Source organism: Struthio camelus, chromosome 3 (assembly GCF_040807025.1).
Source record: "Struthio camelus isolate bStrCam1 chromosome 3, bStrCam1.hap1, whole genome shotgun sequence".
NCBI classification, from domain to species: Eukaryota; Metazoa; Chordata; class Aves; order Struthioniformes; family Struthionidae; genus Struthio; species Struthio camelus.
The window spans coordinates 100,079,355-100,095,952 of NC_090944.1; the positions used below are offsets into that span (position 1 = coordinate 100,079,355).

Here is a 16,598-nt window from a genome sequence, read left to right on the forward strand (position 1 = left end):
AAAATGATAATCTCACATCTTTACAGGGAAGCATGAATCAAATAGTTAATTTTTTTTTCCTACAGACAATTTCTCACAGGAAGCATTGAATGTTATTAGCAAAGACTTCCAAAAAACTTACACCCATAGTGCACTATGCATTTATTTCCTGCTTTTCTTTAGAAGCCGAGTTTTCAATTTAAGCAGCGCTTTTACACATGGGTAAACATTCCTGAGTCAATCTGTAGAGTGCATGCATAAAAATCAAGCAAAATCATTGCCGACTCAGTTTGGCTGATGGCTTCTCTTAAGGTTCAGAATGGGATTCTGTGGCAAAGAAATAAAAGCCGTTGTATATGTCTACTACGCTCTGCAGCTGAAAATATGGGAGCAGCAAAGGGTTGTGATGACATCAGACTTATCTGCAATCACTATAAAAATAAGATCCCATAAACCAAGAGACGAGGACAAGAACAATCCTGTAGAAAAATGTGAAGAGCAGCCATCCTGCAAGGAAAACTTATGACTTATTCAAATGTACGAATCATGCCAAACTCTATACAAACATAAAGTTTTATGTAAATAGGTAGAGCTGTTGGTCTGTTTGGTGTCTTATGAATGGGAACAACTACATAAAGTGTTAAAAGTCTTGCTTAACGTTGTGAGTAACTGACTGTTCCATTTGCTGCGTCTCAGCTACCCCTAATTTCACTTGGATTTCCTATGTTTGCTGTTTCTTGTGTTCTACCAGCTGGGGACAGCGAGCATCTGTTTTTAGCAGTGACAGGTAAAGCACACCATACGCAAGGACAAAGACGCAATAGCTATTGAGCAAGGATACAATGTAAGTGAATAAACATCTCCTGTGGACTTCTTGTCATTTGTCAGAAAGTTACTCATTATTCTCTCTGTTTTTACACAAGAAAAATACTTTGAATTTACAGCCTTGCTAATTAAAGTTTTGCACAGCTTAGACTGGAATATTTAATCTACAGCACTACAGGTTGTATTTAGCCTGCCAGAACAATTAATTCATCATCTTTCCCAGGAAGCCTCAGGCTCTTCCTGTCACATGTACATTTCTTAAACACAATCTGTTTCTGGAGTCTCATGTTGATGTTTCTATCACCATTATTACCTGCAAGGCTAAGCTGTATATTATTAAAATGTCTAAAGCTAAACAAGCCTGGAAGTGACTGTATACACACTCCACCTTAGCAGCACTTTATCTCATCATCTACTGTTTTAATTAGTACAAGGTCACAAACCCTCTTCTGAATCAAAAGCAAGTTACTAACTACATAATCCAACTTGACCGATTACCTAATTCCAAATGGCAAAATTGCTTATTAATTAGGCATCACAAGGACCAGGTTTCTTTCTGCTTGTACTTGTGTTTACTAAGATATTAATATAGTTAAATAGTAGAACTTCAGGCAATTGCTGTCACTGTCAGGCAATTTTCTTTCGCAGGCAGATGGATGGCACAAACAATGAGGGCCATTAGGAAAGACTTATCACCTCTGAAGTTACAATCAATATACAAACTATGATATATTGGTACTTTAAAATGGTATACTAAAAGGAATTTGCTTGGCAGCTCCTCTGAGAAACAGTATCTGAAGCGTGAAGGCAATACTTAAAGAGTTCCACTTGACAGATGAATCATGAGTGCTTCATGTTTTAGAGGTTCAAGCCTTTGAAAAATGAAACATTGGAAATAATGCCAACACACATGCTGTATTGCAGACTTTCTATTTAGTATATTGTATGTACATTGTAACCCTCACATCATCAAAGATCACAGAATCAAAGACAGCAAAACAGTCTGCCCAGGAAGCTTACAGTTTAAAAAAAAAAAAAAAATCAATGTAATTTTAGAATTCTGTCACATTATATCTCATATAAAGCAAGTGTCATAACACAAAAATATATAACGTACAACAGAATTTTGCACCAACTTTTGAAAATGCTGTACATTTCAAAATACTTATTACTTACTGTATGTGGCACAGTAGGTGACTCGTGAAGTAATGCACTTTCAGAAATGGGGAACTTCACTATACCACCACGATAGAAGAGTAGTGCCGTAAACCTTTGGGTCTCAAAGTTGGCATTAACATCTTCTCTTCAGAGACAGTCTAACTAATTTGCAGTTCTGAGTGAATTCCTTCCTGCAGTTTTGTTTTCTCTTTGTGTAGCGTTTTGGTGGCTTATTAAAATGTGAACATCAAACTAAATTTATATGCTGTTTTCCTGGTTGCAGGTTCTATACTTGCATTTATGAGCATCAGCAAAATAACTGAAGTGATTTTGACCTGTTTTCCATGAAAATATTGAGGAATACGGTAAATGCACTGTTCTGTCCGGTACATCTACACCTGTATTTTGTTTCTTTTGGAGCTGCCTGCATCGTTACGCAGAAGTGGTTTAGAATGAAAGGCAGAAGCTCCACAAAACAAACGAACAAACCTCTTTAAAATTTAGTTTCCACACAATCAGCTTTCAAAGCACGGAATTTACAGAGACAAGGGATGCGTGCCTTCTTCTTTCTTCAAATCTATGCAGGAGGCCAGGCGTTTTAGAAAATACAAGCTATGAAACATCCTACTTTTTAGGCCCTCTCTACACTTCAATGTAGAAACTTTATTATTTGCTTTTTACTTAGTAACAGTGACAAAAGAACTGCAATGGCAAGCCACAGTAATTTACCAGTTTGCAACTATACTGTGTGCATCTGAAATGAAGAAGGAGTCGTCTTTAAAAAAGGGTAGCAGGTCAGAATTGCTGAAGGACAGTGAAAATTTAAGGCACCGTACAAATGCTTGATGATGATTATTGCTATGCTGGTTCATACAAAACCTGATTTGTAATTAAAAGTGAAAGTTTAGATGCGTAAGAGTCTATTAATACACCATTTTTTCATCATTGTGATTTAAATAGTGATACTTGTAAAACTGTCAGTTTGCCTTCTGAAAAGTCACAGATTTGTGTTCCTTTCCGATAACATATCATTCTCAAGTACTGAAACTGGAATCTGCAACATGTAGCATATTGCAAAGACAACAAACATTCTAATTCCTTAAGCCTCTAGGATTATCAAGTTACCTACCTTATTACACAGAGGATATTAAACCTATGTATCTTTGGAATACAGACCTAGGGAGAGTTCTAAATCAGTGTCACAATGGCCTTGTTTTTCCAAAGCATCTTTAAAGTATTTTTAGAAGTAGAACACAAATGTCCAAAAGCCCCCACACTAATATTCATTTCTAACTAGATACGTAAGGCTCAGTTGTCCTTATTTCTCTTTCCCAATTCATTTTAGTAAACTGTTCTAGATGTAGTATTGGATAATAACTGATTAATAAGTTATCTACCTATTTCAAACATTGTAGTAACAAACACCAGTTTATGCAAATTTAATTCATCTACAAATAAAGAATTGTGCCAGACTTGTTTGTATGTCCCTCTTGACAGAACCCCTACTAGTCATCTGTTTTTCTTTCATTCCACAATTACTGTGGCACTATAGAGAAGGGGATCATAAAGTTATCTTGTTAAAACCCAACCCTTTCCTCCTTTCTATTCTGTCACGTTCACTAGAACAACTAGCTTTTGTGTGAAATGTTGTTCTGCATTAAGAATAAAACAGCTCTGAACAAAAGTTTCCACAGCTTTAATCATATTAAAGAATTCTAAGAATCAGAGGTAGAATTATTTGAAACATTCTGGCAAACCACTTCTTTAAAATAAAATTCCATTTTGAAAACAGTTTTATAGATGCGCATGCCAAAGAGTAAAGCACAAGAAGTTGAAAACAATCTTTCACGCTTGCCCTTTCTCACCTTCCCTCACCCTAAAAAGACAAAAATGGACTTCCTCCTCCTCTTGCTGTCATCTTGGTAAATAAGTTACTTCTAAGTCAGCCATATTAGTCCTTGTCACCTCATTAAATAAATCGAGAGATACTTTCTTTGTAACTATTAAGTCTGCTGCTTTCATAGGACACAGTCCATGTGGTAGAAATATTGACATCCCCCTTCTCATTAAGCTGTGCCTGCTCTGCACTGAAGAAAAAAAAAAAAAAAAAGCAACCAAGGAAAGGGATCAGCATTGAATATGCATCCTGAACATAATCTTGTTTTTACAGCTGTCTTCCCACTCTTTGCAAACTAGCTACCTCATCAATAAAAATGACTATACTAATCCCACCTCACTGCGTTTTAAGTGGCATAGACAAAGCTACCTCTTCCCTGCAGCATGTAAGAAGTAATAGTCATGAAAGGTTTGGAGTTCACCTCATCCTTGACTACCTGTCTCTATCCTCTAGTATTTCCACTGATCAACTTCTGGACTTCTTGCCCTGTTACACTGTTAGGAGTGTATGAGTGTGTTCCAAGCAACACCATACACACTAAGCAAAGGAGGAATACAACACTCAGTGCTGCCTGAAAAATGCTGGAATGCCCCCCAGTATGTATTTATATTTAGAAGTCCTTATTCTACAATTCCTCAAGACTGATTGTTATAAGCCGAGTGAGAAAACTCTTTGCCACTAACTTCATGAACATTAAAAATGAAAATTTTGAGAAATTAAATCTGCACAACGAATACCAAAGACATTAAAACCATGACTATCTTGTAGGCTGAAAAGCTCACATACATTACTTAAGCTCTCCATATAAAAAGCAGTCTACAGTGTTAAGATAATAAATCAGTAAAAGTGTAGAAGTCTCAAAGAGCATATAGTGAAAATAACACTTATAAATTGCCAGACAATGAGGTTTGCAACCAAATCATTGAAAAAAAACCTTGCTTTGTTATAAACCAAGAAAATATTAAAACGTACTACTTAAGGAACACTAGAAGTACAAGGTGAAGATGCACGGTCGGTTAGTAATCATAACAAAAATGCATCAGAAGCCTTTTTATGCAATTTAAAATTTCAGTGAAAGTTTGTATTGCACATTACCCTACAAAAGTTGCAAACCTGTGACAACAGAAAGTGCTGAGTGCGTGGTATCTGTGAACCAAATCTATAGACCTACTTGAGTTTCACTCCCCCATATTCATTTGTGTAGGCCAGTATTTTTCACTTTTTTCCATCTCTTGGAATACCAAAACCACTTTTATGATGACAGGCATTATTCTCGTTTCACATTTGTGATCAGTGTTTAAATATATTACTTACATTCAAACAGTGAGTTCATGGCAGAGTTCAGGCTAGCAGTAAGTCTCCTCATTTCAAGTCCCCAGTCATACAATATTCCTTTCACTTATAGACTCCTGCTGTTACCTCAGGGATCTCTGCGCACTGGCTCAGTAAATGTTGCTTACCAACAGCATCAAAAATTACAGCAAATAACTTTATTTCTTCAGCTTATGTTCTAAATGTCATCAGCAACACAGTTAAGGACCTTTATTATATAGACAGTCATCTTTTTTTATTTTAGGCGCTGAGTAATTCTTCTAGCATATTGATTTATGATATCTTGCTGCAGCAAGATCAAGGTATTTGATTCAAGGAAAAAAAAAAAAATCAAGCCAGGAGACACTGTGTTCTTGTTGACTGGTAAATTTGATGGTTAACATATATTGAGTTTGAAGAAGAGGTGGAATTACTCCTGCATTAGCAAGTTTGCCATTCATGGTCACTTTATAATGCAACTTATCTAAGACAGAGAGAGCTCTGAACAGAAACACAACCCTCAAATCTGCAAGACCTACACCAAAGCACAAATAACACTCTGAGACAGAACACAAATTAAACCTCAGTCTTTCTAATAGTTTTATCATTACAAAGGTTTATCAGCAGCTTAAGCAGACAGGTGGGATTCTAGCAGCCTAGCTTAGGCAGTGAACTGAAGCTGCTGCAAGTGAATTTTTCTTCTGCAGCAGGAACTGCAGGAGGAAGACAGAGATGAATGCATGTCAGAAATATACCTCACACTTTGCTTAAGAAATACAATTCTGCTTGCACTGTTTTGGTCACTACTGTTTTCCAAAGACTGAAAAAAAAAAAGCTGAGCCTTCACCAAAAGGCATTCTATTAACTTATATTCGCCTTTAAAAAAAAGTCCTTCAGGCCACACCACTTAAGAGGTAATAGAGAAAACCTGCCAGTACCTGCAAGCACTATCCAACAGGCAAGAACAGAAAAGCTACATGGCAAGAGAGCAAGAGGAACTAGGAACAGGTCGCATTATGGAGGACTATGGCTAAAAAGAGAATTTTAATAGCATATATATAGTTTTAAAATAAGGTTTTATATAGAGGTAATACACAATGAACAAATACATATTGACAAAGGTTGCAGATAAGTTTTTTTTTTTTTTAATAAACAGTTTATAGAACACTGAATGACTGGTGACTTTGTTTTCACACTTAAAGATAAAGCCTATGTGCATATAGATGTTTGCATATGGTAAATTAGAAGAGACTGGCCAAAGTTCAATTAGTTTTGCCATTTCAATTTTTCAAAAGAAAAAATAGCTATGAATTTTTCCCCAGAGACATGACAGAATCTCTAGTTAAACAAAACTCTCTACATGTTTTATTGTGCTGTCATTACCTTGTCTTCTATGAACCCATTGCCTTGATTTATTATGTTAATTTTAGACTGGGAGGCCTTTAGGTCAGGAGAAGATAAAACAGATTCAGTGTTTGTAAAGACCTATGTATTGTGTAAATCTGTGAAAAAACATTCAGATCACGGAGCACTAAAATACAAACTGCACAATTCACTGTATTTGGTCTGTTATTCTTTTCAAATGATGTAAATCCACAGCAGTGTAACAAAAATTCAGTTTCAGTGGTATATCCAAAAGCAGCTGTTTGCTAATATGCTCCTGGAGAAGGTGCAAAATTTGTCCATTCTGGATAGGATTGTAGTCAAATGACTGTAAATCCCATAGTTGCATCCTGCGTAGAAGGGCTCTTGTTTCTTGGTACGTTTATTTTCCTGTTTGGGCAGGAAACCATCTAGCTAATGGTATCTCCAATTTTTTTTAAATCATTTCTTATCACAGTTATCTTCCAGAAGCAAAGAAGATCGATCTTCCAAACATCAGCACCCTTTGATTTAGAAGTTTATGTTTCTTATACTTTCCAAAACTTCATCATGGAACCAGCTTTCAGTAAACACACTAGAGTTTTGCAAAGCCTCAAAAAGACGTCTATAGTCTTCTGGGTACAAGTTAACTGTTTGAGCATTTTCTGGAATCTCTAGCTCTCTCAATAATTTGCGACCATTGTACAGGCTCCATGAACTGAAACATAAAACAAAGAAAGTCATAAGGGAGCATTTCTTTATGTGAAAGGATCAAGAAACAACATTTGAAGGTCCGTTTCATTCTTTCTCAGCTTCTAGAAGTTTAACGTTTTCTTCCTATGACGTAAGTTATTTTCAATTCATACTGCAAATGAGAGGAAACCTCTGCTCATGAGGTTTGTAAATACCAAATAAAATCCCTAGCAGACAAAACCAATACCAAACCACATAACATACCTCATTAGAGGGTGACTCTCCCCCAACATATGTCAATAACAGGCATTACAGCATAAATGGATTTATACTTCAGTGCCTGGGAAATTAAAGCCAAGGTCATCCTCAAGAAGGTGATTCAGTCTAGCATGAGGTAGTGTGACCTACACCTCCCACGTATCTTCTTCTGTACGTAAATATACCTATCTATCCACTGTCTCCCCATGCACATAATTACAATGAAAACTAGACTTCTTATATATCTGCATACACATTACCATTTCCCAGATAAGAAAAGGGTGTTTAAACACACAGAAGATGTAAATTAGAAGCCCTTAAGGTTAGCTCCACCTCCTGGCTGAAGGATCGAACGGAGATTAGATACACCACTGAGCTTTAAGAAATCCATTAAAGCTCTTTGCACTTGTCTTTGCTAAATGAGTTACAGGAGTTTATCAGCATTATTAGATTTTCCCATTCTGGAAATTAACATCCATAAACAACTACCAACATATGAGAAAATCTACGTTAATTATTTTTATCAACAAGTTAAAGCCAATGCTTCCCAGAGGCCAAACACATCTAATTTATGGAAGTAGAAATCTAGTGATCACAAAGTCAAGTGAATGGCTCCCATGTCTTACCAAAGAGAGTAGTTAAAGACAGCTGCATAACTGGTAGACAAGCCTAAAGCCTGATTTTTGAATTAGGTAACAGCAAGCCATTTGAGGACATCCTCACTCAACTCTCCATAACCTTCAGTCATTTTCATTAGCCTTGCTTTGATGCTTCTCATAAACTGAAACTGTTCCAGCTTTTTAATTTCTATACCAGGAAAATCTTGGTGACTTTATTAGTATGTCTTTAAGCTGACTAGAGACTTCTTGCAGATATGTGCACTCACTGCTATTAGAGATAGAGTCAATTACTGCATCTTTATACTGTAAATGCTTCTCTACCTTCCTGCAAATCTCTGAATACAGGCCAGGAATATGTCCCAACGATACTAAATTTGGGTTTGGAAAAATGAACTCTTCTATTTTGCACCTAGATGCTTAGAACTAAAAAAACAGAACAAACAAACAAACAAAAAAACCAATAAGCAAGCTGTATTTCAACTGCAAATAAATACTGGTTTGAGAACGTATTTTAGTATTTTTCTATATTTCTCTGAAAAAGAAGTATGCACAATACATTTCTTCCTTACTTACTTTAATCTATCAATAAGTCTAGACCTGGGTTTAGCAAGACACTGTTTCACCATGAAAATAAAGGTAGCTGAATTTGTGGGCTTCATGCCTCCTGTAAATAGACTTTGCCGGGGAGTCAGTCGTACCAAACATAAATGGTCATTTGGCAGCCACTGCAAGAAAAACAAGTCACTGCAAGTAAGTCATTTTTAAGGCAGTATCTTCCTCTAGGCAAGGGTAAGCATTTCATCTTCATGCCACAGGTAACACTTCCTAAAGAGCGTTAACTTAACAGGAAAAGACATAACAAGATAATTTCACTGAAAGCAAAGGCTATAAAATTTCATTCCAGAACTAAGACAGTTTTATCTTTTTTCAAACAGAAAAGGAAACAGGAAATACATAGGAAATGAAGCAGATATATTATCTCTTCATTTTTTTTTAAGCTAAGAACTCAGTTCAAATAGACAACACAGGCTTGACAACGTGAACTTTCAAAAGAGATTGTGTGGCCTGCATTATGCCTGTATTATGCAAGATTCCAGGTCAAATCACTTCAATTACCCTCCTTCCGAATAAAAATATGGAAATACTGGAGCGTAACACTTGAAGACAGTACTAAAACTTGAGGATTTTATGAAGTTTGGAGGGGATGGAGTCTTTAATTGTCATAAAGATACTTCTGTATTGGCAGCAATGGATGTATCATCCAATAGATCTATCGTATGTACTTCTCCTAAGGCTATAAGGAGTTACGATACATCTTACACACTCCATCTGATATGCCTCTCTACATGGCAGAGAGAGGCAACAATAACACACCTAAGTGAGTAAGGTAAACCCATTCACTTATATTCACTGATAGTCACTTCTATTATACAGCAACATTTCAAATAACATTCAATATGCTACCGCAACACGTTTTTGCAGGGAGGGTAAAACAAAAAACTCAGTAAACGTGCTTTTATCTTATTGAGCTTTTGTATAATAAAGGAACATTTCTACTTAAGAATATCAGGGCTTCTCTAAAAGAGAGAAGTAAAGAATTTTAGATGAAAAAAGCATTTTTCAATTTCTCAAATTTAAGCTTTTAGGCTTTTCAGCACTTCGCTAGCACATGGAATCTACACTGGACACAGGAACAACTAGTTTCATCGAAAACAGCAGCATCCTGACAGTGCTGTTAGTTGTGGTAATAATGGTTTTGTTCAGGCAGGTAGACATGAACCTGGGGGTAATTCTTCAGCTCTTCGCATTGACTTGTGCTGTTTATCACTATATTTTTCCTTTACAGACAATAAAAAGATACTAATTTATTTCAGTTCCTATTCAATAGCAATTCTGCATCCCACTCCTTATGCATCTACACACTGCCTGTGTGTTTTAATTAAAAGAATATTTCTTAGAAAATACGCTATTCATAGCCAGAAGATCCATTTGCAAATGCTGTTATAAAGTTATTTTAACATAAATTTAATTACAAGTGGTTTAGGTACACATTTAAGAGGAGAAAAGCCCACATAATGATCCTACCGTGCTCTTTGGTACCGCTAGTCCCCCATTTTTCAAATTAGTTATAAATGATGACCAAGGTTCCTGTAGGAGGAAACAAATAAGTTACAGAACTAAAGTGCTTTGCTAGAATTTGGAAATTACTTATCCATCATGTCAAATCAGAAGTTTACTTCCATTCTAACATTTACTTTAAAATGGTGCAAAAACATTAAAAATAGAAAAAAAAGTAAAAGTTCAAGTAATAAGCATACAAAGTCCAGACTTAAAACGTTATTTAGTCACACTCCTAACAAAGTATCTGAGTAGCACTGCTGAAATTACTTATATTCAAATAACTTAAATATATTACAATAAATATAGCGAGGCTACTTATAGGTTTCAAGTTCAGAACTTGAACCAAAGCTGGAAACTAGAAGGAGACACCTCTATAGTGGGTCTGACCAAAAGTCCTGCTAGCTCACTAATCTGACTGAAAGCAGATATATAGCAAACAGCATAAAACCTGGTCAAGCATATATGATGGTGTCTCAGGTATTTTCTTAGTCTCCAACTATGCAACGCTTAGGAATATCCTGAACCACATCTGGTTTCTATACACCTGGTAACACTCAATAAATGTCTTTGTCCAAGTTCTCAGTGAGCCATGTAAATCTTCAGAATTTAGAAAAACCTGGCAAGGAGTTCCACAGCTTAGCTACACTTTTGCTGGTTTTGATCTGCCTCCTCCAAGTTTCACTTGATGCCTGCAATTTCTGACACCAGAGGAGACACTGAACAATCAAACCCTACTCTGATGCCCATGACTTTTGAGAATCATTATACGGCCCTTCAGAAGGCTACTTTCCCCACTATATGGATAATAGTCAGACACCAAATCTCATACAGTTTCAGATACCTTAGGATGCTCTGCCTGGCCTCCAGTTGCCATTGAACAAGGGCACTGGTCTCAAGCAAGTCCTGTTCTGTATCTGCTTGCGTCATGTGCACATCTGACAGCCAAGAGCCTCCAAAATGTGACCAGCACTAACATTTAGGCACCTAAACTTGCTCCCAAAGAGTCTTAGAAATTTTCACCATTCCTTATACAGAAACTATTCCCTGCCTTTAGTCATGCTTCTCTAGGGAATTAAAAAGAAGGCAGTCTCCACATAGGGGAAGACAGTAAGTCAGTCTTATAAGGACATGAAGTTTTAAACAGCAAGCATGGTAGTACGAATATGAAGCACAGCCTAAGTTTATGGATACTGCCTTAGCAGAAAATTAAAGGTTGGTAAAAGCTTGTTGGAAGACAATATCTTGTGAAACTTTTAATTCTAGATTAGCAAAACATTAAACCATGAAGGTAGATTCCCAGAAAAACAGAATACAAAAGAATATAATTTTATAAAGCCTGAAGCAAGTGAAAGTTGATGGCCATGTGTGCAGGATGGAAAAACAATTGAAAAGCCCTTAAAACTAAATCAACGACTGTTTGAGAAAGTAAGACAGTTACCGACTAGCAGGAGAGGCAGGCCTGCTCTTTATATTGAAGCACAAACTGAAAAACATACTTCTACTGAACCCTACTCGAGAAGAGGAAAGCATACATGGTGGCAAAATGCAGAAGACCTAGAAAGAGTAGCCAATGAGAGACCGGAAGAGCAGAGCCTTTCTGAGTCTAAGTCTCACATAACACGTCACAAGATAGAAAAGACCCATCTGTTGCCCAAAGATCACTTCCTTATCTACCAGCTTCTAAGAATAAACCCTTTGAGTACAGTGGTTTGTAATGATAATACTGACATCATAATTAATAATGCTGCTGCTCAACTGTATATCCAATAGTTTTCAATAGTTCTCCAACTAATTTAACTGTCAAAATTAGCTTCCAATTAGTTTCCAACAGTAAAACATTATAAACAGTCTTCTATAAACACATTTATAGCATTTATACCATGTCAGCTGGTACAAAATACTTACCATGTGCAGAAGCTGAATTTCACATCCCACTTGCCAAAGCACAGTAAGTGCTTGGTAGGCCCTCACTTCTCCAGGTTTTGCTGTTAATACCTGACAAAACAGCAAGGGAAGAACTTTTTTGGTGCCAAACCCAAGACTGCTCTTTATCTAAACAAAATCCTTATAAATATAACAAGCGGTAAAAAATTTGGAGTAAAATCTAACATTCCAAGTTAAATTTATGTTAGGTCTCAAATACATACTGTGCACTGTCTTAGTACACCTCATCAGAAAACAAGATTGGAAGACATTATGGCAGCTTAAGTACTCTTTTGCTGCAATTATTTTGAGAACTGAACTGTGTAGGAATTTCCAGCTTACAATTTCTGGTCCCTTGTAAAGCAGACTAGAGTTTCATACAGAAGAGAAATAGGCACCATGTTTTGTATAAGAATAACGTGGGCAGAGTTAGCAGCTCTTGAGCACTTCTACATTTATGAGCAAATATTCCCCATAAGACACAAGCACAGTAAACCAAGATTGTTAAAATAGCATCAGGTGACTACAAGGAACACTAAGCAGCTTGCACAGTCACCATCTTGATAAGTATTACAGATCAGACAACACTCAGGCCAAAAATCTCATGGTTACTCTCAAATAAGGCAAAAAGAGAAGTAAATCATAACAGAGAGATCTAATTTCACACCGTGACTTTCAGCATTTCATGCCATGCCATACGATCAATCAAAAAAAAAAAGAACAAACAGCATCCATTAAAAGAAGGTTCCAATTGCTTTTACATTAGTATATTTAACTTATATTTAGAGGGCTCACAATAACACCAGAAAACTTAATAAACACAAAACAGTGACTGCCCTAAAAGGAATAGGCTGCCCTCCATTTGCTCAAAATCTGGCCATTAAAAAGATACCACTTAGCTGGATGCCAACCTGTTGTTTCTCAGAAGAATATACTAGTTTTTTTTTTTTTTCCAGTACTGTGTTGGATTGCAGATTGTGTAGTCACATGTGGAAGACTTTGCTTACCTCAATAATCAAAGTGTAGTGGCTCTATATGAACCTCACAGTTCTCACAGAAAGAAAAGGCACTCCTGAACTAAAAGTCTTCGGACAGAGAATGAGTTAGGAGCAAGCAACCCAGAAAGCTAACTTGCACCTGAGTGTACAGAACCTACATTCATTCATATTTTGTCTCTTTTTTTCAATACTGCATGAAAAATCAGCTCAAGTGGACAAGTGCATCGTACTGAGTACGCTACTTAGTAATGCTGATCCTCTTCACGAGGCCTGCTGAATTCCCTCTTTCATTAACTATTACCTGCAACCAGTGAGCAATTTTGTTGCAAAAGCACGTTACAGAATTTAAGCACCTCAGAAGTTGTAATGGAAAGCAACTAGTCTGATGATGCTTATCCTTCACAAGGACAGCCTTCAAATTTGAAGGATTTTGGGTTATGTGACAACAGAATGTTTTTGACAGTTGTTACTGCATAAAGAAAATAAGAAGGAAATAGACCAGATTTTCTTTTTCTGCCAGAAATTTAAAAACACTAGCAAAAACATTAACTATATAACTGGTTTTATGTTCTGTGAAGCAATTCTCTACTACCTGTACGATCTCTTACACGTACCTCGTACTCTTTTTCACTTATAAAGAAGTTGAGTTCCACTCTTCCGTATTTGTATATGGAACTGCATTCATAAAGGGCAAAAAGTAGCCTCCATAGCGTGTTCCTTTCCTTTTTCTGTGGTAAGATTGCAAAAATTTTCACAGGTACATCTGTTTCAACAGTGAGTAAAAATATCTTTAAAATATTGTGGGATGGACTGAACAACCTAATGCTAATGCGCAAGTTACAAATAATTAAAAAAGCCTGTCAGCTTATTTTGTTTGAGAATGAATAAAATACAAACTTTATTCAAAGACAGTTTGCATAAGACTAAACCTTTAATAAAGGCACGCAAACAGCTGAGATTTCATATTTCCACAAGGCTTTTTTAAGGTATTAAGAAGTTACCTGAAAAAAACTGAAATGTAGGAAATGAGCATATAACCTCTATGAACCCAGCATATGTACGAAATAGAACATGTATCCAAGCAAGACCCAAAGATTTTGCCAAACAGTCTATGCAGCCTTTAAACATCTCAGTAATATGTGTGACCATATATACGTTTACCTGCTCTCCAGGGAACTGCTACTACACCCATAGATTCAAAAAGTTTCTCAGAACACACAGCAGGTGGTTTCACTGGTCCAGTGATCAAAGGATCCAGTCTGAAGAAGTCACCGTAAATTACTTTTAGTTGTCCATCCAGGCTATTCTCTAGGGACTGAACGAAATTAAGTTTCACCTTGAGAAAACTGGACACAATAAGCTGTCTTGCAAAACACTTATCCTCTCTCCCCCACCAAGTTCAAATACTCCTTAAAAACAGTATCCAGTTAACAAGAGGCAGCTCAGAGTCACTTCTCATAGCTCACACAAAAAACAGCTTCTTCTGTTATGGAAGACATTCTGACATTTTTATGCCACAGAACTACAGCTTTAAAATACATTCTTAAACTAGTAAGATGTTCTGCAAGAATGTTTTGTAAAACAGTTGAAAGCTATATTCAGCTCAGCAACCCACCACACTTAATGATTTACAACCGAAATTCTTCACATGTGCAAAGAGAATTCCTTTATTCACATTTTAAATCAGGTAAGCATCTTTGATTCCAAACCTCTATTTCACACCACTGTACCACAATCCTTTTGATGCAATTTCCAAGACTCTATGTCTGAGCACCTTCAAATCCATAAGACGCCAAGATGAACAGGAGAGGGCAACACTCAGTAAGTGTCTTGATATTCCGAGTCAATTGCAGGATAATAGATTAAATAGTATTTTGAGATAATCAAAATAACCAATACTATTTTTATAGGTTTCCGAAAGGTACACACAAACATCTTGCTTAAATATACAGTGCCACAATCATTCTGATGAATATTAGCCTTAAGTTTATAATGAATCTATTCAAAGGGAGACTATGAATTTCAATATACGTAAAACGTCAAATCAGTTGATTATCACACAGTAAAACTGTTGCTGACTCTGCTAAGTAAAATCAAGCAATACTTATCATTTTTAAGTATTTCAAATGTTACAAGTAACGAACACTGACTAACTCTAGAATTCATCAGTTACACAACTGTAAGCTAATTTTTCACTTTCCCCTTGATTCATTTTAGAAATATGCTATCAAATCAAAAAACTACCTGTAAGTTTGGAAGAAAAGCTGAGTGACTCTCTAGAGCAACCACTCTAACACCTGCATTGAGCAAAGTCCGGGTCAAGACTCCAGGACCTGAAAGGGGGGAAAAAAAAAGTTGTTTGTTTTTTTTCTAAGTGACTTCCTTCAGTGATTTTCCCAATACAACACTTAGAGCATACCGCTTTCAATAATGAAACAAGCTGTGTTTGTTCAAACACACTTCAAAACCAAAATCAGGGGAAAAAAAGGATTTACACAGCCTCCCTAAGATTACTCAGGGAATTAAACACAGCATCAAGGTTTGATGTGTAGGACCATTAAAAATATTTCGCGTATTTCCACTGTTTTTTTTGTTCTGCCAATTGAAACGTATTTTCCAACCTTACCGGAATTATCCTTATACTTGAAATATCCTACAAAAAGGTTACTGTAAGAAAACTCTGTGCAACTCTGGAGCCCTAGTTCCACCAAGGCCTGCAGTCTTAGGCCTGCTCTTACTGCCGCGAGTCCCGAGACTGAGCACCAACTTCTTTCCCCCGAAGCTCTGTCTGAACAGACCTGAAACCCCGTTTTACTTGGCGCCCCCACAGAAAGCACAGGCCGCTCCTGCCGGTCACCAGGTCCTGGTGCCGGGAGAAAACCGGGCGGCGGAGCCGGTAGCCCCCGCCGGCACCGCGCGGCCCGTTATGACCGGCAGCGAGCCCGGGCGGCGGCTCCCGCTGACCCCGCAAGGTCACCGTGCGGCGCCGCGCTGCTCGGCGCCGGGGAGGGCGCGTCCCGCGGCCGCCGCCGCCGGAGGGGCGTGCGGGGGGCTGGGGGGCAGCCCTAGAGTCGCTTACCGGGCGCGCACTCGAGCAGGAGGGGCTGGGTCCCGGGGGCCGCGCCGCCCTGCAGGCAGCGCTGCACGGTGCACGCCAGCTCGGGGCAGGCGATGAAGCGGCGGAGCGGCACGCCCGCCCGCTGCACCTGCTGCACCTGCTGCACCTGCTGCGCCGCCTCCGCCGCCTCCGGCACCCGCAGGCCCGGGCCCGGGCCCGGGCCCGACCACCGCGCCGCCGCTCGCCACGCCACCGACCAGCACGGCGGCAGCCCGCACAGCAGCGGCCGCAGCCCCGCCGCCAGCGCCGCCGCGACGAGGCGGCGGCAGCAGCCCGCAGCGCCCGGCGGCGCCCGGGCCGCCATCATCGCGCCCGCCGCCGCCGCCGACCGCGCG

General features: G+C 38.2%; 1 protein-coding gene across 1 annotated transcript; it reads right to left on the reverse strand.

Moving 5' to 3' along the window:
* Positions 1–5,334: 5,334 nt before the first annotated feature.
* TFB2M (transcription factor B2, mitochondrial) lies at positions 5,335–16,570 on the reverse strand. The gene is made up of 8 exons (XM_068939325.1): positions 16,225–16,570; positions 15,390–15,478; positions 14,307–14,460; positions 13,760–13,908; positions 12,130–12,219; positions 10,189–10,251; positions 8,677–8,828; positions 5,335–7,250 (listed from the first exon to the last, which is right to left on the reverse strand). The coding sequence occupies exons 1-8, from the start codon at positions 16,568–16,570 to the stop codon at positions 7,064–7,066; spliced, it is 1,230 nt and encodes a 409-aa protein (XP_068795426.1). The 3' UTR covers positions 5,335–7,063.
* Positions 16,571–16,598: the final 28 nt, after the last annotated feature.